The sequence below is a fragment of the Diadema setosum genome, chromosome 1 (genome assembly GCF_964275005.1).
Source record: "Diadema setosum chromosome 1, eeDiaSeto1, whole genome shotgun sequence".
NCBI classification, from domain to species: Eukaryota; Metazoa; Echinodermata; class Echinoidea; order Diadematoida; family Diadematidae; genus Diadema; species Diadema setosum.
Window position 1 is genome coordinate 28,956,732 of NC_092685.1, and position 23,811 is coordinate 28,980,542.

Below are 23,811 nucleotides of genomic sequence, written 5' to 3' on the forward strand. Positions count from 1 at the left end.
TCCTTGGGGGAATAAAAGCTTTGTATGCAATGCCCGATGAGTGACAGTAGCAATATTATGTTGCAAGGTTCTTTGATCGACAGCAATAAAAAAAAAACAACAACAAAAAAACAACTAAATCGCAATTCACGTGGTTTCGTCACGATCACAAGAAGACCAATCAATGAAGAATAGAATTAGTTTCACTCCTACTGAACACTTACGAAGGTCGTCGTACCTAAGTCGTCATTTTACCACCAAAGGAAATTGTTTTTCTTGTCTTGACAACCTGCTCTCGCAGTTAAGAATTGTATCATGATTGTGTTTCAACCGCATTAGTTCTACCCCTCCCCCGAATTGACTTAAGTAAGAATGGTAGGCCTATGGTTTTGGTTGAGATGGGGATGCACGTTTTAAGTTTTTGAGAGATAATTTAAAACCACTCACATTAGATATCAAAAAGCATATAACATAAACGATTCTGAGAGGGATTAAAAGATTATGTAATGAAAATCGGTTATGAAATGCAACTCTGCAATGCACCAGGCAGTGATATAGGTTAGGGTGGTCCGCGGACTTTATCTAGTTTTTGTCCAATGTCTGGCAGCCCTGTCAGGCGCATCCAATGTTTCAGTATTTTTATGTTATTGTAATGATGGTGATTTTGTACTGTATGTCTTCTGCAAAATAAAAAATAATTATAATGATGATAACTACAAATCAGCAATCAAGATCGAGGATTTTTGAAAACTGCGCAAGCTACAGATGCGATTGTCATATGAATTTACGAAGGTTTCGAATGAGAGCGAATCGTTTACTCTGTTATATTCATATTCTCTAACAATTATCAAAATATAACTTCTAATAAAAACAATACAGCATTACACCACAGATATGTCTTTCTAGGAATATATTGGTTCACAAGATTTAAAACTAAAATGATACTCAGAAGCCATTTGTTGTTGTTGTTGTTGTTGTTGTTGTTGTTGTGGTCGACATAAAGGAAAGAATGACTCACTATCGAAACTATTTACACATAAAAGAGCGAAATGATAACTTGCATGCCACATTTATGATGACGCCCTCACTCTTGGCGATAACCCAAACGATTTAGTTAGTGGTGTTCATCGATCTCTGTGTAGAATAACGTTCTACACCACTCATGCAACGAACTTAAGCTTACCAGTTATCTTAAGTCTTACAGGGGCGGATCCAGGAATTTCGTAAAGGGGAGGCGCCTTTACAAAACTTTTAACATTGGTCTTATATTCATGTGACCATGCACTTGGGGATTGATACCCTAAACTATTCGATGAGTGAGTCTTAAAATTACTTTGAGTATATAAAAGGTATGATATTTGCCTGTTTTCTTACAGATGACAAGTAAGGCAATGCTTTGTGGAATTATATTTACTGTGAGAAAAACGAATGTAAATGTCTGAGACCTGTGTACAAAATAAAGGTCCAAATAACAGAAAGAAAACAGTTTGAATGGTTTCTTCTCTGTTTTGACACTTTTTTTTTTTTGATTGGTTATCATTTTGCATAAAAGTGCATTGACGGTGGGTCGTCACCCTTTGTGACATTTCAAGACTGTTTAGTGTTGTCAACGTTGTTGTCCGTGTATAATCATAACAGTATTCCACATTGTAACCAAGTATACAAGCAAACTGAACAAGTGTGGAATTACCAATTCATCATCAAACAGCAGACATGCACGAGATTGCGCTACGCAAATTCTCGAACAACACTAACTCTGCAAATGTGTGAATCAGGCTGTGTCTGGACGTTATATATAAACTTTATAGGCGTAGGCAATAGATAATACGATTATACAAAAAACAATGACAAGATACAAAAAGAATGACAAGAAAAAAAAACCACACAACTCTCCTGTTCGCACCCACCACTAACTCACACCATGGACCCTACCACAAACATTGCTTGCAGATCAGAACTCAAGTATTATAACAAACTGGACAATATTGTGTACAGCAGCATGGTTTATTGAGGTATTGAGTTTCGACTCAGAAATCTTTTAGATGCACTGCTCATATCACCTCAAACGAGTTTAATGGTCTACTGATGGCATTCAAGGAAATCTCGTTCAATCGTTCGTGAAATATGTATATCATTTTTTGGACTTGCAACATACGGTACTGAGATTTCAAGGGCAAACATTACTTTTCCACACCTGGAAAGAGAGTGACTCATACTTTGTGTATACAAAAGTTGGTACCGATAAGCTCGATCACTTTTAGGCCTCACGCTCCTAATTCAACTCGCGCATTGCCTACCGGGAAGGCAGTACAAAGATGAGGTAATGTTATTTTTTACCAAAAAAATCATGTAAAATCAGTCAAGTGGAAAATTGCCACTTTTGGTAGTGTTTGACATTGCTTGAGGACAGGAGCTTCTGCAGGTTATAAAGAAGTTGAATGAATAAGGGTTTTTGTATTTTTAATGATTTTTTATTGATGTATGAGGTACTTTGCTATTTTTATCATTTTTGAGAGTGACTGGATGACTAGTCTCGTATGGAGGCTCTTAACTTTTTTTAGAGCTGGACAACATCCCAAAATATGTTGTTTGCTTGAAAGCAGAGAAAATTTCCCTTCATCTACTTCAATTTAAAAAAAATCTACGATTCGATTGATTTTTTATGATTCATGGAATATGCTGCATTTAACACAGGTTTATATGGGAGCTCGGAAAAGGAGCGTGAGGCCTTTATTTCTGAGAACTCATGAATGGTATCGATGAGGACAAGTTTTTCCGACTAGCGCCCTCTAGCGGCAGTAAATGAAAAGCATGTCCTTTTTTTTCTTTTTTTGTCATTAGACATTAGCTATAAATAATACCGTAAATAAATTGCTCGCCGCAGATAGGGTAAAAAACTTTGAAATAAAAAAAAAAACGAAACAAAAACAACATGACAGTTTCAAGATTGATACCTAACAACCATCTACTCGATGAAACGTGATTCTGCAAAATTAATCCGGCCTTCAGATTTAAGTATATATAATAATGATTTCTATTTATTTGCCAGAGACTGCTGTTGTTTCGATTCGTGCACAACTTGTACTCATCGCTGGTTGAATTTCATTTAATCCTGCACAGCATTTTGTTCCATTAATTCCATTCACAAAGATTAGAAATTAAGTGAAACAACTTCATTCACTTCAATCAAACCTGGATGCCAGGCATGATAATAATATCTCAACTATATTGGGTATTTTACAAGTCGTTTAACATTAAATAATCATAATTTAGAAATGTCTGGAAGAGAAATATTCCCTATTCTATCCAGAGTAGGTAAGCATATATAGTCTCCATACCGTCAAGCCTCGGCTTATTTTGGAGACCGCTCTGTTTAAGTTCCATAAGCTGTTCCATAAGCTGTTTGTATTTGTCTTGTATAATTGTAATGTAATGTAATGTAATGTAATGTAATGTGTCGATATACTGTTTGTCATAAATGACATGTACATAATCATATCTGATGTAACGGAATTAAGCAGAAATAAATTCAAATTCAAATCAAATCAAATAATACATACATGCAGGCTTGAGACCTGCGCTACTGGGAATGGGTAGAACAATATAAAGACAATGTCACAATACTATATCATCATTCTTTAACTCAATAGGGTGTACCAGAAATATCATTGTTGAGCGCATGTCATTAACCGGTTCCATACTGAACTCTGAAATGCCCATAGATTCAATACGCAGGCCACCAGGTTCTCGCACGGAATGGGTTAATGTGATTACATTATACACGATTGACCTTGCTTTTATGGAAAACTTACCCCTGATTAGATACAGAGTCTGAAAAGATTATGATTATTTTTCTATCCATGAATGTATCATCAAACCCGACAGAAGAAAATAGCCACACGTACAAAGACTTCAACACCTCAATCATTCATCATCTCCTAATTGCTGCATTCCATGTGATTCAATATTTCTACGAAGAGAAACCCTACTACATATACATAAAATTCCTACGATATGTACAGAAATACACGCGTAGCGCAAAAGCCGATTCTACGTGAGGGAAACGGGCTAATGTTATTCACGGCTCAGCAAGCGAGATACAGATCGTGAATGGCTTTAGCGCCATCTTCGTCCTTCCCAAAGAATTGCACCGCAGTGCCCTGTCTGAAGATGCCTATAAAGATTTGTGGCGTGCTGTGCAGTATTTTTTTTTTTCTATTTAACACAGTCGGGGAAGAACTATCGTGTCCTAGCCTCTAGAAGAGTCTAGTTTATCTATAAAGATAAAAGTAAAAGATAAGAATAAAAAGTAAAAAGAGAAGGAAACAAGCAGGCGGCCAGCCTTAAAAGGTGAAAAGTGAGGAAGAGTGCAAAGAAAGGGAGGCGATATTTGACTCTTAATTTGAAACTTGCAAGATGTCGAAATGTCGACGTGCACTAAACAAAGGTAGAATGATTTCTTATTGAGACAATAAATCTAAAAGTTAAAAGGGAAGCATCATGAGCACATGGATTTTATGGAATCTTTGCTGCTCAGACTCCGTTGCACTACCTTTGACTACTGCTACACTTCAATAACAACAAACTAATCATTTCAGATAGTCAAAACAACATAAACAGACATCATAATTACAATAACAAATAATGCCACAATCGTTGCCCTTGTTCTTGTCAGCTGACGAAAGTATGTAGCCTTTACCGTGACGTCATCATGGTGACAAATTCTGTGTGGCGCAAAAGAGAGCAATAATACAATTAGCATCATTAGGACTTTTAGTTTAAGAACAAAAATGAAGAAAAAAAAACGACTTAAAGAGTGAGTTACGCTTGTAATCATCATGATTTCAGCTTAATTTAAGATCATCATCAACTATTATTGCATAATTATGGAAACCATCTCCTATACTAGCCCATGAACTGGAGAAAATTACAAAATATATCGAAGGACAAAGGGGATACCTGATGATTTGGAAACTGTTACAAAGTCTTTAAAAGCACTAATAACGAAGGGTGCACGTCACGAGACCGACACCCACGAGTCATACAGCCCACGAGTCATACAGCTCACAAGTCATACAGCCCATGAGTTATACAGCTCACGAGTCATACAGCCCAGTATTTCGACACTAAGCTAACAAGGCCCACGAGACCGACACATTAAGCCTCGTGTTGTATCTGTCGAACTCGTGGGCTGTTTTTACCTAGTGTCGAACTCATGGGCTTTATTTGCCTAGTGTCGAAGTCATGGGCTGTATGACTCGTGAGCTGTATGACTCATAAACCTGTTTTCAATGTCGAACTCGTGGGTTGTATGACTCGTGGGTGTCGATCTAGTGGGATAATACCATAATGAAGACAAAACTGTTTTTGCCTTCTTTATCCAGGGTAGTCTCTTCAATGTTGTCACTGCTCTACCCGACCGGGCCCTGTCATTACTATTACCGTAGCATTCCCAGGTACCCACTGGATACACTTAGGTCGAGAGAGACATGGTGGGCAAAAATGATCCTGTTCAAAGAAGAAGGCACTTGACGAGATTCGAACTCGGGACCTCCGAATGAAATTCCAAAGTCTTATCCATTATGCTACAGTGGTCTCCAATAGGCGTATGGATCATCATTGCAATCGTTATTTATTGGTAATACTATATATATTACAAAACACCTAAATCCTTTATTAATATATGATAATATACATATTCACATTACCTTCGTAATTGACCTGTCCGTCACCATCGATGTCTGCTTCCCTGATCATTTCATCGACCTCCTCGTCCGTCAACTTCTCACCAAGATTCGTCATTACGTGACGTAGTTCAGCGGCGCTGTAAAAAAAAAAAAAAAAAATGTAGTGACTTTTTCCTGTTAATATCATATCTTCCAATCTCCTCCTCCTTCCACTCCCCTCATCTTACAATGAAGGCATGTTTGGCACATTGCATCAACGAAAGAGTTACTACCACTGAAATTTTTGGAAACATTCTGACATGTAAGGAAGTACCTGGAATTACTCAGCAATTCTTCTTCAATATTCGCATGAGAATTACCGTTAGTCGGCAATGACATGCACTTATTTCATATTACTGCAATTTCATTTGTCCCCAGAACGAACGCCCATTTTCTTTGTTTTCTTTTTCTTTCTTTTTTTTTTTAGCGTAGACAGATATACCTTAATATGGATAGCAAATTACGAAGACATCGTGATACTTCTACGTGATATGCATTTCACCTTCAAACTAATGAAAGAATTGATACTCATCTCTGGTTGCCGAACTCCGCTAGACTTTTTGAACTAGGAAGGCTAAAAACCTCTAGCGAAAGGTCGTATAGGACCTTTCCTTGACAAATCTTCGTCGTCGAGAATAATTGTGAAAGGTCAAATAGACAGCCATTCGTGTGACTTCCATAATTACTATCTCCTCTTTGATCAAATTCCTGTCTCTTTTTTTCATGCCCTTATTTTCTTTAAATGAAACAAACGCAATTCGTGCAACGGAAAAGAACCTCCCCTCCCCCCCCCCCCCCAGAAAGCACCGATGTTCCCATTGTACCTTATGAAGCCGTTGCCGTCCTTGTCAAAGACCCTAAAGGCTTCCCTGATCTCCTCCTCGCTGTCTGTCTCCTTCATTTTTCTCGCCATCATCGTGAGGAATTCTGGGAAGTCGATTGTTCCGTTACCTATGGAAAGCCACAGAGAAAAAATAAGGGGGAGGGTTGGAGAGAAGGTAGAACGAGAGAGACGCATCATGCGAGTAATAAAACTGGAAGTGATAAAATTTTGCGCGGATGATATCACGTTTGTATTATGAAGTTGGAAACAAGTGACTCAAGAATTATAGTAAATGAACATCAATTTTATGCTGAACATTTTGAATAGATTGGAATATGGTAGCTCTTGGTTGTTGTTGTTTTTTTTTGGGGGGGGGGTGGGAAGGGCGGAGGGGATGGGATTATGATCTCTCTTGTGTCGGTTTTCTTGCGGTCTCGTAAAGGTTCTCTCTGCATAATGCATATCTCATGTGCGTCAATATGACATGCTATTATGACGGAGAGGGGATGATCACCAGGGCTGTTGTGGAGAATTAATGTGGGGGAAAAATAATAGATAACAACCATGAAGCATATACCATACCGGCGCTTTCTATCGTTAAAAAAATGGCATGTGGCAAGATGCGTAAAAGCAGGACAGACCAGACAGTAAATAACGGTTTTCACTGGAGCTTTACTTGTAAAAGCTCGAATGGACGGTGGTGTCTAGAAGAGATATTATTATAAATTATAATCAATAAGAATTTCTGCGATGAATTAGTTGATGAGTATCGCGAACATTAAAGTTTTATAGATCTATAATTACAAGCTATTGATATGGAATAATAGCATATTAACATCTTTCTCTTTCCCACACAAATGCCAGACACACATATACTTTTTTGTTCTTCAGTAATCTTTATTTGATTTCTATAATTTTACATAATAAAACTCTCCTATTGAATGTATGTAACAATATTCAATCAACAATGATAATCAAACGATCAAACTATCAATACATAACCCGAGAATCATAACATACATTTTAGATTTATATAGTCTGCAAACTTACTCGTACGCACAGAAAAGAAAGAAAGAAAGAAAGACACACACAAAAAAACCCAACTCCTGGCCTACCCCTTCCCCCGTTCTGTATGGGGTACCCGCTCACACATCCCAACTCCACTTTTCAATAGATTACCATCGATCATCACAAAATACCATAATACATTCATCACACATAACCTGTGCTAATCAATGTAATCACAAATCATAGCAATTAGACATTGTTTTCCATATAATTGTTGTTCTTGTTCAAATAATTGAACGCACACAAACACACACACAAACAAACACATGATATCTCTATCTAAACCACCAGATATACTTTACATACTTAATGTACAAATTATCTTGCATTATATTTCAATTCAGATGACATTACAGACATTTAATGTTGAAATCAAAGTTGCAAACTATTCCAGCCTGGTTTAAAAAAAAAAAAAATCTTACGAAAAGTAAAGAGGCATATCGGGTAGAAACGGAAGCGCAAACTCGAAAGAAAGACTGGAAGGAGAAATAGGAAAGCTACTTATGGTATCAATCAAAGAAATAGAATTCTATTAAAAACACAGTTTATATGAAAACAGGGTGTGGATATGTAACCAATGCAGCATTGTTTCACTCTTTCTTAAAAGAAAACGCTACTCCACTTGGCACCTCCAGGCCACCGGGTTATCGCCATCCCATTTCTGTCACCGTTCGTTCTCTCACATCGCAATGCACGGTGTGCGTTGTAATAACGCCGTAATGTGGTTGCCCCCTGCTGACCATTATACCACACAGACCCTTAATTTCATCATCGCTCGCCCATTGTTCCCATGGCAACCAGCTCGCGGTAGAAAAGAAAGGGTACCGCTTCAGATCATGCACCGAGGTGATGTTTTTCACACCTTTGTTTGTCAAGTCATTTTGAATACATGGCGATTTTGGAGGAATATGGCAACTCAACCAGCCTTTAACCAATCAAGTCCAAAAAGATACCCTTCTATGGTATGGTGCTGTGTGTATTCATTATGATTTAATTCAATAAACTATTTGTGTTTTAAAAGATACAAAAGATACAAAGATTCAAAAGATCAAAATCTTATGTCATTTAGGCCCTTGTACATTTAGGTAATTACATGGTTGCGTGTTTGTTTGTTTGATTGATTTTTGCAGAACTTCCAAAGCCTCTCAGTTGCTGGTTTACAACTGATTCTTAAAATTTACAACACATTTTGGAAAATTCAAGTTTCTATTTCACTCTGAAAATAGGAAACTTCTGTAAATTTCTTTCTGAATCTGTGCAAATATTTGATGACTTGAATATAATCAGTTCCATCTAACTTCTCTCCGATATAAGTTTTGCATTGACACTCAGAGGTTTACCTAATGCGTTTCATGTAATTTTTGTTTTATTTCTTGATAAAAGGAACTTCCTCAGCCAGTACATGGATGTGATTCTACAAGTCCGTGTATACAACATAACGGTGTATACATAACACAGTAAATTCACTGTAGAAAATGAAGAAATGATAACCCTATAGAGAAGGGAATAAGTACAGAACATTATGTACAGAATGCAAACAAATTCAAAAGAGCAACAAGGTGATGGCGAGATGACATTATGATGACAAAATATTGATTTTGTGTAGCAAATTCCCGCTAGATTTGATGAATTAGAATTAGTAAAGTGGATGAATTAGAATTAGTAAAGTGGGGGTATAAACTTGCCCTTAGTTAAATCTTTCTCTCAGACTATGATATTTTGTGTTCTTTTGTTTATTCGCTTGTGAGGGGAGTGCAATATACAAGCTTTTTAGCAGTCCCCTCCGCTCCATTTCAACTACCTACTAAATTACACATAGTTTGGTTCAACGTTAATTGATTGTATATGACTTTATTTCAAGTTTGTAACCTTATAATATGACGATTCACGAGCTCATGCAAATATCTGAAAAAACATTGTTTTCATACAATTACGCTGTGTTTATGATTTTTAAATGGGAAATAAATGAAATCAAATGAAATGGAATAAAAAAAAAGACATACGAGTAACGAATACAGACACACACACACACACACACACACACGCCCGCACACACACACACATACCATGGAGCTGTAACAGAACACACAGATACACACGCAAAAAAAAACACTGCTCCTCGTATTCAGGAGAAAAATAAAATGACGAAAGAAGGCGCAAGATTTGGCGAAGCGTCGATAGGCTGGAATCACATCACACAGCTTTCTGTGTACTTTGTCTCTTGTCAAATACTATTATGTTAATGGTATGTCACGTCAAGTAGGGGTACCTCCTTGGTCACTCTGGCTGTCGGGGACTGCCAGGGGCAAGGGAGGCGGTCATATCAGGTGTGAACGAGAGGTGGTCATTCAAGCTGACCAAAAAGTGACCAATCACTTTCCAGTCGAAAAGAAAACATCATGCATAATGACGTGCACCTCACCGACCATTCAAAGAGGTATAGATTGGCATGCACCTAAACCTATACCTCTCTCTCTCTCTCTCTCTCTTTCTCTCTCTCTCTCTCTCCACACACACACACACACACACGTTTTGTTTTATGATATTCTTTATTTGAATTTCATTCGATATCAGGTCCATGTTAACGATGAATAAGCAGCTGTATTCATCTCTCCTGTGCTTCTAAATCATTTTTTTTTTCAAAAATAGAGTACATTATGGGTTGTTGTTGTTTTTTTTTTTGGCAAATCATGCCATGTGTTAGAAAAATGACGTAAAATTGTGCATGACTCTCAGAAAAAGCTATCTTGATCAACTCAAGCCAATCAATATCTGCCTCATTACACAAAAACTTGTGTCGCAGAATCACCTTCTTTTTTAAACACACACACATTCTTGTTATGATATTCTTTATTTGAATTTCATTCATTATCAGGCTCCTTTTCACAATGAAATTATACCCATCTTGAACAAGAACAAGCAGCTGTCCTTCTCACTTGTGCTGCTGAATCACATTCTTCTTTTTTTAACATAAACACAAATATTTTTTTTCAACTCAAACAATACAAAAGTGATATAAAATTCTGAATAAATCTCTGAAAACTATCTTCATCAACCTGTTCAAAGTAATCAATATCTGCTTCATAAACACTAACACTTGTGCTGCTGAATCACATAACATACGCGCACAAACACACACACACACACACACACACACACGCACGCACGCAATCATATAATTCTTATTATGTACGTTGTAAAGTAAACTATTTTTTTAAGGTGTTACAAACTATTAATTGTATCTCGAATTTGTGTTTCAAGAAAACGAAGAAGAAAGTCAACCTTACTATGTACCTTTATTTTGTGTGTACTCTGTCACACTTAGACCGTCGACTGCTTTAAAACTTTTTTTTTGTGTGTGTGCCAGGGTTTTTTAAAACAATACTATGAGGGTTTTCGGTGCCGATCGGCACTCCAAGCACTCAGAGGGTTAAATGTTTCCCATATCTTGCAAGACTTCTCACGCGAAATGACGCAGTGATGCTGTTCCGCTGTTTAAACACTTCCCCGGCGGGATGGCGGCCAAACAGTCTGTTGACAGGTAATCAAACTTTACCCGATGGGCGAAGAGGAATGGTGGATGGTCGGAGGAGCGCGGGATGGGGTGGGGGGTGGGGAGGGGGATGTGCGTTGGGGTTTTGACTTTCGTGTATGGACGGACACCGGGTGGGGGGGGGGAGACCTGGTGGGGTAATTTCTTATGTAGATATGAATGTATTTCGTAGCAAAACAGCTGAGTTTTTAACACACACACATCAATAACACACACATACACACACACACACACACAAACACACTTTTACAAGCACACATACATGCACACGCACGCACACATACATGCACAATATCCAGGTAAAATCAATAACAAAAAGCGTCACATAAAACATTTGCAAACGTGAATATAGGGGCAGTAAGACAAAAAACAAATAGGAAAGTACGATCAGAGAGTGCGGAAGAGATGAAAATGAGTAAAAGATGGAGACATTTAAGACAAAGAGTATGTGAGAGAGAGGGGGAGGGGGAGAAGGGGGTGGCAGGGGAGGGAAGAGAGAGAGGGGAGGGGGAGGGTTGCCGAAGATTTGAGATGTACTTGGACGACATCTCGTTTGACTCGCGGAGAAGGTTAAGAAAACACACGCGCATCCAACATGGGAAACGAAAAATCGATACCAAATCTTTCGAGACAGCATGGTGCGGCGAGAACCACGAATATTACACACCTTACCGAGAATAATCTTGTTAAGCATAGGAATTTGGTTCAGACAGAAAATGTGAGTTCGCCATGACAGTACCCTCTACATTTTAACCATACAGGATTTACGATAAAGTGGGACCTTTGCGGTCTTTTGGATGACGCTTTGAACTCTGTAATGGCTGATCCTTGACTCAAATCCTGTATCCGGCGCGAACATCCTGTAGGACAAGATGTTTACTGGGGTCATACCACAAGTCATACGGCCCACGAGCTGTAGCACATTGAAGAAAAAAGACCCATGAATCATACACTCATGAGTCATACAGCTCATGAGCTAGACATCAAGTTAAACAGATCCACGAGCTGGACCCTGAGTACAACAGGCCCACGAGTTGGTCACTAGGCAAACAGGGTCTACGAGCTCAATACCAGGAAAAAAAAACAAAAACAAAGAACGGGTCCACGAGCGCGACACTACGTATGAATTCAGCGTACGAGGTATTATCGAGTTCGTGGGCCTTTCTTGCCTAGCGTACAGCTCGTGGACCGTATCACTCTTAAGGCTATTAAGTTGCTTGATGCCCTCTCTGATATTTTCACCATAAAGTCCAGTCGAACAGATTCAATCATGTCTTGTTAACAGATACAATTGTTAAATCTTAATCTCCCACTAAAGTCAGCACTTTAACACTGATTTGACCTTCCTCTGTTAGACACAAGCAGTCCCCATCCCTTTACTATTCCTTCTTAATGTGATATGACTTGATTTGATTTGATTTGATTTGATTTGATTTGATTTGATGTGATTTATTCACAGAGTGCATACATACACATGCATGAATACATACAAATGGATATTTTGTACATGGAATAATCATTGTCATCTTCCAGTACGTATATGGCATATCACTCATGCACTCTTAGTACTTTTAACTTCACTCTTCTACGCCGGCAAAATGAGTGATGTTCATTATTCCAAAGGTTCATTATTCCAAAAAACAAACAAACAAACAAACAAACAAACAAACACAGATTCTCTATAACTAGATGTTCGTTAATCTGGAAATGAAAAAGGGGTTGGTTAATCCGAAAGTAAATGAGGTTCTGTAATCCGAAAATGTAAAGAAAGTGCATACTAAACAAACCTTTTCAAATGCAAAGTTTATTGTACTTTCGAACTAACGAACCTTCGGAATAACGAACCTTATTTCATTTTCGGAATGGCGAATTTTCGGAAAAGCCAACTGTAACGAATAAACTTTCTTTCTCCTTGCGAATGCCTTCCTTGTGTTATAGGTCATGGACCCTGATACAATGGACATGATATGAATTATCATTGTTTTTACCCTAAGCTTGCCGAGAGCGTATTCCAGTTCACGAGAGAAAGATACTCCACGGAACCTTGTGAGGTCAAAGCGCAAATTAGCACCACTTTCTATATGGTGACTCTGACAAACATAAAATGTTAAAATTAGATCAACACAGTGGAGGAAGTTTCACCAATGTTACATGTAAAACAACAAAGTTTTTTAGATTTTAAATACTTCACGTGTAACACGTGTCAATGTGTGAGTCAATGATGTAATCACCTCACAACTCTGCCATATATAATATATATATATTCATAAATATACATACATACATACATACATACATACATACATAGGGCTACGAGTTTAAACACGAATGAAAATGCTCTGTTTCTTATATACTGCCTCAGTCAGGCGCATTAGAATATTATTGTGCTTTACTTCAAGACCATAGTGATACTGCCATTACATTATGTTCCCTTTTGCGTGTCAGTGCTTTGTTGCAATCTACTGCAGACAGGTACTGAAAAAGTGATGTGTGAAGAGTGTGTGTGTGTGCGTGTGTGTGTGTGTGTGTGTGTGTGTGTGTGTGTGTGTGTGTGTGTGTGTGTGTGTGTGTGTGTGTGTGTGTGTGTGTGTGTGTGTGTGTGTAGGACCTGCAACCCCAGCGAACTCTAAACGTAAGTAATAAGTAATAATGATAACACAGAGTGAAAGAGAGAGAACGGGGATGGGGAATGCGAAGAGATAGTAACTATAAAAAAAACCAAACATGTGAAGATCAGTTTGGCCACAATATCAGTGGGAGGCGGCGATATGTTGCGCAGAAGAAGATCCAAGTTTGCGTCATATAAAAAAAAAAAAAAACATTGTAAAAAGGGAGAGTCCATTGTAAAGCCCTCTGTCTTGATAATTATCCTCTCTGCATCCATTCCCCCTTTTCATACTTTCTTCTTGTTTTCACTGGAGGCACTGCGCCTATGTTGACATTTCATTATGCTGTCACATGTTATAATCTCGCTTCGGTTTCTCCTGTCTACGGGCTGTAATCCTACAGGCACCGCGAAATCAAACAGAGAGAAGATCCCCCTGGCCTGGGGGCGTTAATAAGTTATATTGTATAAGAGATGAACAGTCATTTTTTTTTTCCCCACCACGTCTTCGCTGTCTCTCAGGGTTTACAAGGGATAGGTCGGCACCGAGCCTGTATAATCATATACCTGTTACCTTGGTTTTCACAGGTCATTAATTTGCTTACATTAGACTGGCTTATTAATGTATTCAAATGGGATGCACTCTTCCAGTTATTAAAGGTCGGCAACGCTCTCCTTAAATTGCTCACAATATGCCATGTCACCGGACCCATAAACCAATGCATGCAATCGGAGGCTGAAGCAGACACTGCAAATAGACCTATTCACTGATACATATTTTCATATTTCATGGACACATTTTCCTTCACAAAGATTATACGAGAAACGACAATCTCAAAGCTACACACTTGCCAGACCTACCAACAAGTATATCACGCAAACAAAATAACATAAAGAAGAGCTGAACACGCATGCAAGTGTCACGGTAATTATCATCTAGCGACCTATTCTTTCAAACTTCGAAAGGATAGTAAACAACGCCTCCTCGTTTCAGTTGCGCTAATTTGGACACTACCATTCATTACATACATGTACATGTATCTGCTACTAAGCAGTATAAACATATTATTCTGATCACACCTATTTATGCTATAAATGACCTTAGCAATGTACGCACTTTTATAACATGAACCAGTACGGGGGGGGGGGGGTGCTGAAAGGTAACAGATAACAAAATTTGTATTTGTATGCCTAGATAATTTGTTATTGTCACAGTGCTCAGGGGTGGAAGCATGGTTATCGATTTCTGTAGCGCTGGAGGCTTCTTCGTGCAAGTTGTCCACCTGCCCATTAATTGTGTATCATGAAGACAAACTATACTCTGTGGTCTGATGAATGCGATATCATAGTGGATAGAATGGCGACACAGCCATTTTTTTTCAATCGATTCTTATTTCATACAGGGCAGAGATGATAGGAAAAATATCAAAACGTCAAGAAAAATACATGAAATTGAAAACCACAAGCAATGATGCCCTAAAATAATCATATAGAACAACAACAACGTAGTCAGTCTCCGAATAGAACGTATATCATCACGGAAAACCACGTACCATGATCAGGTGTGCCTATATTGCCCTTATTTGATGTTCTTTATCGAGTTGAATACCTGTCCCCACAGGGACATTTTAAGAAAGTGTTTCGCTTCAAGGTGATCGAGAAGTTATAATATGCCCCTCTATGTTGTGTTTTGTCTATAGTATTATCATGGAGCTACAGGACTACTCTAAAAAATCTAACTAACATTATCTTGATATATTAAAGAGCGCTGTTACCAAGTGTCAGTAAATTGACTGAATTCTCGAGAATACCTTGATTCCACAAATTCAGTTCCACGAGGCGGATGCAGATATAATGATATGGCTCGCCGGCTTCGGGGGTGGACAAAAGCAGCTGTTCATGGTTATGTTCATAATAATTTCATCATAGAAACCGATAAGAGGATTATGTCGCTCAGGGGATGGAGTTGATCTTGCATATTCGAAGAAGATATACATAATTGCATCCGTGTTGCACCTTTCGCACACGCTAACTCCATGCGTATAATGATGCGATGCAAGCCTCTTGATGACTTTAATATAACTTTCCGGTAACAGAAAACTGAAAGATATTGCTTGGCCGGGAGTTTTATGATACGGACGGCAAATCAAAGATTAACGAAAAATACATGTCTTGAGAAAAATACCCGGGAGAAAAAAAAAAATTAAAAAAACCCCGCGAAATCGAAGCAATAACTTAGACCTGAGCGAAGATGCACTAAAGTAATAAAGATACGGCAGAATGACCGCTCCTATGACATTACGATTATTTTGTTTTTGAGACAAATGAAACCTCGAAAACATTATTTCTCGATTATGCAACGGTAACGTCACGATTAACGACGACCTGCTACCTTAAGTTGATATTACGATGGAAGTAGACCGTTTAAGGTGAAGGAAATGAAAATGCAAGTGACGTTTTGAATCATGACGCTAAATCGCCCCGAGCACTAATAAGCAAAAGTGTCTGACGCTCAGGCAGGGGTAATAACAATCTACGCAAGCAGAAAGCAGGATTTATTTCTTTTTGGAGAGGGGGAAGGAGTATAGGTAGGGATGGGCAGCACTGCAAGAGATATGAAGATACTTATCCATCCCTACCAACGGTTTGATAGTGGGTTTAATAATTGTAGGGAATTGGAACTATTCGCAGTGATTATTTGGCCCTGTTTTGTTCTGTTATCTATGGTTGTCATTCTCTCACCATCGGCATCTACTTCGTTGATCATGTCCTGGAGCTCGGCTTCTGTAGGGTTCTGACCCAGAGATCGCATCACAGTTCCCAGCTCCTTGGTGGTAATCGTGCCGTCACCATCCTTGTCGAAGAGGGAGAAAGCCTCCTTGAATTCTTTTTAAAAAAATGAGGGCGAGGGGGACATGTTAGGGGTGCTGATTTAAGTGTCCAAACAATGAAAAGGGTAGTCAGAATACTAAGTTTTCTGGATCATCCTCCATATGCAATCAATAATCTTAATGGCAATCAGATTATATGGCCCACCGGGATTTTTTGCTCGAATGTCAAAATTGAGCGCTGAAAATGTAAGAGCAATATCGGTGCGCCAGAGTCTAAATATTAAAATGTCACACAACTTCTGACATATCATGCTCCATTAATTCTTTCTAAATTCCGACTGACGATCATTAATTTTGGTCAAACATTGGCAGCTTTAAAAAAATACTTCACAGTGAATTTGTCTAGATTTATTCGAATAAATGAAAATGTTAAAATTTGGGAGTCATATAAAAACAACAACAAAACGAAACCCGAAACGAAGGGAAACACATATATTTCAACATATTTTCATATTTTTCTCTCAGTTAGTTTTCCCCTTTGGTATTCTATGCATTCGATATGCTTTATCATGGGTAAACTGTGGTTCAAGGAACTTTTCTTCCTACTTTGTTGGCATAAACACGGAAGAAACAACAACAAACAAATAAAGCTCACAAACAAAACTAGCATTAACAAATGTGTTGTAGACGATTTCAAAATGGCGTTGGAAGATAACCAATATGCAGAAGACATTGTTGATTAGCGTTGCCTCAGTGTGGATAGTAAGACTTTCTTAAAGGGGGTAGTTCGCTGGATGAAAGTTGTTCTACCCGACTGGTAGGAGGAATGTCTCATTACATGTCACCTTACCCCAACACTGACAACTATGATCAATCTTTTCTTTATTTACAGCAGCATGTGACTCAATATCATTCTGTTCAATATTTGTGTTTTGTATTCACTTCTGACATATACAATGCGGATTCCGTATTACACTGTCCTTGTTTTTGTCTGTATTACTCTACGTGTCTGAGATAATTGTTTGAACAGAAAAGTAAATGACATTTTGGATATACATGTACTCAGTTTCTTCCGAAAGAGCATTCACTGTGCATTTGTCTTGTATATTGTGTATTACCGCTACCGGTTTGTTATTTTATCTCTGCATAAGAATATGCTGTTGGAATTAGCTACCAAAGGGTGATATCGGACTGTGTTTGAGTAGTTCTGCTTTGCCGCACATAAGTGAGCAGGCAATCGACAGGTTTGATATCCCTGTATCATCGTGCTATAATCTCATTTATAGATAGATCCCTCGCTGTATGGCGGGGGTCTCCATTGTATTGGTGACAAGGCCTAGTCGGAACCCACGCCGATCCGATCGAGCTCCAGATTGAGTAGCAGTAACTGGAGATTGGGCCATTCATATTGGTTGGAAAGCCTGATGAGCCCAGAGCCATAACCCAGAGCGAAACCGTGTACAGAGAACATATAGAATAAGCCCAAACCGAGTAGCAACATGAATGAGGCAATCACATTTTCATGTTGATGGCGCCGGGAAAGCTTGGCCTGAGCATAAGCCGGGTCTAGGCCTAGTCAAGGCCCAGAGCGAGCCAGGGGCAATACCAGTATGAGCAGAGCAAGTATAGACCGTTTGAGTTTAAATGCTCCTATATCAGCGTGTGAAAAAAGTAAACCAACAACAAGAGCAAACGTCCGTGGTTTTCTGATGAAATTTGTGGACATTTATTCATGCTGGTGTTGATTGATTTTCAAACACTTACCACTGTTATCTGTACATTGTACTTTAATCATCGCAATCACCGAATCCATTATCGATACCTTTAGAGATAACAATATCTCATTAGAATGATTTATCAGATTTATTACCGTCAGTGTTAGTATTGCACGTCACTTAATTGTTATTTCCATCTCCACTATCATGAATTAAATAAGTTAATGGTAGATCTAATCACATCTTGTTCCTGGTATGTTTGCCATTTAAGTGACAAGAGAGAGGGAAAAAGGGTGGGGGGAGGGAGAGGGAGAGAGGGAGATAAGGAGAACCTTTACTCATTCGTTAATCGTTACTACCATTCCTGTAAGTTTCGTTGCTGTCTTTTCACCGAGGATTGTTGACAGCGTGAAAGCTGGGTGCGTTTGTCCATGAGACAACGCCACTGATTTATATTTTGCTTTGGACGTCGGCGATGTTGTCACGCCACAGCATGCACCAGGTTAAAACAACTACAGCTTTTTTGGAAGCTTTTCTATGCATTACGTACGTTCCCTGTGTTCTTGCATGGAGGTACCTCCTTGGTTCTTGTTAAACATGCGCGAACTATCGAACTGGAAGACACCGTGTTACGCACCAATGAATTGTCAGATTTTCTTGAAACATGGCGCTGTTTGGGGAGGCTGACGGGAGAACGACCAATAACGGAAACCATTGAACCGAGACACGAACGATAGAGAGAAAGCGGCAGAGAGAAAGAAGAAAAGGGAAAAAAGAGATGGAGAGAGAGAAAGAGAGAGAGAGAGAGAGAGAGAGAGAGAGAGAGACTGTGTGTGTGTGTGTGTGTGTGTGTGTGTGTGTGTGTGTGTGTGTGTGTGTGTGTGTGTTAAAAATTAATAGGAGAAGGAAAATATGTATCTCCCTAACTTAATAAGGTGGTTTAGAATAAACCCTTAGCCACGAGGTAATAACGGATACCAGATGAACTTCCGATGGCGATTGATCGAAATTTCACTGGAGATTTGAAAGAAAAGAAAAGAAAAGCAGATAGACAGATATACAGTGACAAAATACACACACACATGCACACACACACACACACACACACACACACACACACACACACACACACACACACATTTAATTCTGACATTTGGTGCGCAGGGTCTGCCAGAAACGGGCGTTCATGGCGAGAACGAACCGCCAGTATGATGAATGACGTACATCAACAAATCAGTATTTTCTTCTCGTGCACTACGGAAAGGAATTTTAAGATCCTGTTGGCATGTGCATTACAATAAAAACCGCTCAATGCCTCTGATTTTAAAAAGGTAGCTTCAAATGTTAACATTATTTAGCATTAGGGAGAATAACAGATTTCAAGCAAACATGACTTTGGTTTAATGGGGAGCTTATAGCGACACTGTTTTTATTGGAACAAAGCTTTGAAATTATAGACTTCTCTTCCGTGTCGAGAATCATCAGCAACGATAAAACGGAAGTTGTGCATGGTTGCACTGGTTCGAAAGTCCACCAAAATGAGGAGTGATCATAAACCTCTACAAATATGACGCAATGGGTATTCATCCATGCCAAAGACGACCAAGAAAGGGAACGGGTAGATGCTAAACTTAATTTTCGTATTGCAATATACTTTTGCTCATATAGGTTCATTAAAACAACCCATGCCTGCCTTGAAATGGCGCGCTGCAGACCCATCCCACCTCCCCGATCACAGCGAGCGGAAATTGGTGCTGCATGAATGAATTAGACGAGTTGCGGAGGCCTTTCTTCTGTTCTCTTCTGTTTGTTTTCATTCAATCTCACAGGACGTGTGGATGTCGCTCAAAGTGACGTTTGAAAAACAGTTCATAAAATACCCGTTTCTGTCGCAACCTGTCAAAATGCTGTCGCCGGCGTTCCATATTTCGGCATATGTATTTCGGCACGCAAAATAATCAACTTGTTTTCGACATCATGCTCGGGGAAATGGTCATGAATCTATTGCACCTCTGGAGTCCCAACATTCGGTTTAGGGTCATTTGGGTAAAACGAACACGAAATGAAGCACGAAACATGACTCCTGCGATTAAATTGAGTTATTTTGTTGTTGTTTTTTTATCACACAAAGCTTTATCATATTTCACATCATTTTATCAAATAATAGGATTGAAGAGGCTCTCCATAATTGTGGCTATACGAAGTAATGAAAAGCAGCTTTTATAAAAAAAAAAAAAACATGCAAAGCTCCCGCAGGTTGTGTGGAAAACCACTGTTTTTCGCCATTACGTAACCACGTCTGCGTACGTCAAAGCACCAAATTTCAACTGATCTATTTGCATAAAAAGTGACATTCTTTGGTCGATTTTGTCTTGTTTTCACTGGTCCCTGTTGCTAAGCATTATAATAATATGCTTCAATCACCATTAATAAGATTTCGTGATAGTGTCCAGTAAAATCAAGTGTATTATAAGTAAAAGATATACAGCCTGTGGTTATTAGCTCCCTGTCCATCTCAAATCAACTCTGTGCGTGTGTGACGAAATGTTTTCTGTTGTGCCGAGCGTCGTTCCGTCTTCATGAATCAAGGCATCATTTTGTTGTTATTGCAGATGATGCTTTTTTTTCTTTCTCCATCCCTTACGCGATAGGAAATTGATGATCGACTGTTTAGAGCGTCGTAAAACCTTGCTTGTGATTGCTTACACGGCCAATATCGTTCTTTCCATGTTTACATGGAGGTCTTGTTCCATTTTTTCCCCTTTTACTTGACACATGCATATGAGGTCTTTGTAGTATACGCTGAATGCAATGACGGGTATTGATTATTGTCATTACGTTTAGGACTCATTCAAATCATTTGAATGATTTTTTATGACATTTGTTTTTCTTTTCCTTTTCTTTCGGATTATTCATGGTCTGGGAAAACGCGATAAATATAGACCTTCTAGTGTAAGTTGTGTGTTTATGCCCCTTGCCAATGACGTGCTTAGTGATGCACACAGCATCATGTTGTTTCCCTTCGGAGCGGAAAGGTGATAGGGTCACTCAATCGATGTTAAAGCTTGGTTTCGTCAAATGAGTGCTTCTTGTTCAACTTCTACAAGGCTACCTCTTCCCTTCAACCACCCCACCCCACCCCTCTCTGTCTCTGTATACCTCTGACATTAGCTGACATTCAGCTTGACATGTCATTAACATTTTGATGGAAGGAGTGGCTGAAAAAGCCCAGTGTGATGGCATTTATTAAGGTTAGTGTCAACCTTCTATTTTCGTCATCTATACCTTTTAGATGCTCGCTAGAAGTAAAACGCAGTGAGCAAGGCACGCAATCTGAGGCGTGCTGTGCTTAGTGTTGGGATTTGTGTTGGGATTTGTGACCCTAAAATTCAGAATGTTTGCTAATGACGTGCTACGTTATAGTGATTTCTGCATATCGTGGTGGACATGTACCTCATCCTTCTAGATCTTTCGACGTTTATTCTCGATATTCCAAAAAAAAAATGTATCGTCTATTTTGTTTGTGCGCACTTGCTGTCATATACATCCTTCAGCGTTTTGTTTCTCTGATTGGAGGTTAATGGTAATAAGCTGATCTGTCTTTCGTTATTTTATACCTTTTTTGGAAAATGTGAAATACCTGCAGTTCCTGTTGTTAGTTGTGTCTAATTATTTTTTGAAATGTCTTGAAATGAACATAAGTGCATGACTGAAGAATAAATGCTTTATATATATTTATGTACTTTATATCATATGAAACATATAATGAAGAAAAAAAAATCAAATCCTCTCCCACATACCTGCAATTTGTTCTTCTGTTAGCTGGTCGGCCTGTATCAAATTGGGAGCAAGAGAACAGTGAATCAAAGACATTTAGTTTAGAGATAAACATGATACACACACATAATAAATGCACACAGTAATCTTTATCTATTCATCCATCTGTGTAATAATAATAATAATATTAATAATGATAATAATAATACTAATGATAACAATAACAATAATAATAATTGTTATTATTATTATAAATATTATCATTATTACCATTATTATTATTATTAATACTACTACTACTATTTTTACTACTACTACTACTACTACTACTACTACTACTACTACTACTAGTACTACTGCTACTACTACTACTACTACTACTACTATTTTTACTACTACTACTACTACTACTACTACTACTACTACTACTACTACTACTAGTACTACTGCTACTACTACTACTACTACTACTACTACTACTACTACTACTACTACTACTACTACTACTTCTAGTACTACTATTACTACTAATATTGTCATTATAATCAATATCATTATTTTCAACTGTGAGCAGCAGATTCATTATTGCGTGTCACCGACACATGAAGACTTCTGTTCTAGTATATCTCTCTCTCTCTCTCTCTCTCTCTCTCATTATCTGAAACCATTTCATTCTCACATCATTTCTGTCTAGCGTCGATCCTGGTTCATTCATAAGGAATAAATCGGACGAACAGTAACATGCGACCTTCTTTCTCTTCCCTGCCCGCATAATACGATTGTCGGTTGTTTACTCTGCTGCCAATTTGCTTCGATATCATGAACATATGGGTATGCGTCGGCGATGACGCAACGGTGCCTGGGTATGGAAACGGAGATCGAAGATGGCAGGGCAAATGACTAAATTGCGTCCACATAATCATCCATTGATCTCGAGTTGACGGAACCTCGCGCAGCGCCGAAATCAAATCACGTCGGTGTCACACAACACTCTTAGCTCCTCGAATTCCTTCCTCCCCGCGTTACACAAAGAATCGGGTTGTATATACACGCCAAGGTGAACAAATGCTACGCTCATCTATACCTTTCCGATGTGACTCCCCCCCCCCCGTCCTCCATCAAATCATTTGTCGAGATCGCCTTTCTCGGTCTCTCGTCAAAATATGGTCTAGATCTCTAAGCCTCGTTCGCAGGCTCTTCCAACTTTCATCAGATTTTTCTTTTAACCGAAGATGGTAAAGATGGGAATCGACGTTAGAGATACCACTTGCGCAATGTTGCCAAGTTTGCAATAGAAATTTGTAAAACATCCAACGACTCCAATGCTTTCTTCATATATATATATATATATATATATATATATATATATATATATATATATGAGGAAATTCCTGAATTCAACAGCAGAAAGGACGGATTATGCATGATTAAATCTAATTTAGTTTGTCCATCACCCGTCCATTTCACGCTCACGATCATTCCCGGGAGCAACACACTGTATCATTGACTTCTATGATCCGAGGGTATCTTAATAATCATGCGTGGTCTTGATACGTCCTGTTACTGGTTTCTCATGTAAAAGCATTTTTTTTTGTACAGAAGCAGCAGGATTTCATAGGCTTAAAGAATAAACAAAATGAAAACAAGAAAGATTCATATTTCTTGTTTACTTCTAGAAGCACGTGCTGGTAAGAAGCCCCATTTTACGTCATAACCAATGCGCCGATACTATTT

At 38.6% G+C, this 23,811-nt stretch overlaps 1 protein-coding gene across 1 annotated transcript; it reads right to left on the reverse strand.

Moving 5' to 3' along the window:
* Positions 1 to 4,674: 4,674 nt before the first annotated feature.
* LOC140229671 (calmodulin-like) lies at positions 4,675 to 22,173 on the reverse strand. The gene is made up of 5 exons (XM_072309946.1): positions 22,101 to 22,173; positions 16,497 to 16,640; positions 6,530 to 6,656; positions 5,688 to 5,803; positions 4,675 to 4,703 (listed from the first exon to the last, which is right to left on the reverse strand). The coding sequence occupies exons 1-5, from the start codon at positions 22,171 to 22,173 to the stop codon at positions 4,675 to 4,677; spliced, it is 489 nt and encodes a 162-aa protein (XP_072166047.1).
* Between the last annotated feature and the right edge of the window lie 1,638 nt (positions 22,174 to 23,811).

Excerpts from the sequence above, each read along its gene's own strand:
- LOC140229671 (XM_072309946.1), bottom strand. The coding sequence starts at position 22,173 with ATGTCTTTGATTCACTGTTCTCTTGCTCCCAATTTGATACAGGCCGAC. Across the intron at positions 16,641-22,100 it reads AACAGAAGAACAAATTGCAG|AATTCAAGGAGGCTTTCTCC; the intron begins GTATGTGGGAGA and ends TTTTTTAAAAAG. Across the intron at positions 6,657-16,496 it reads CAACGAAGTAGATGCCGATG|GTAACGGAACAATCGACTTC; the intron begins GTGAGAGAATGA and ends GGCTTTCCATAG.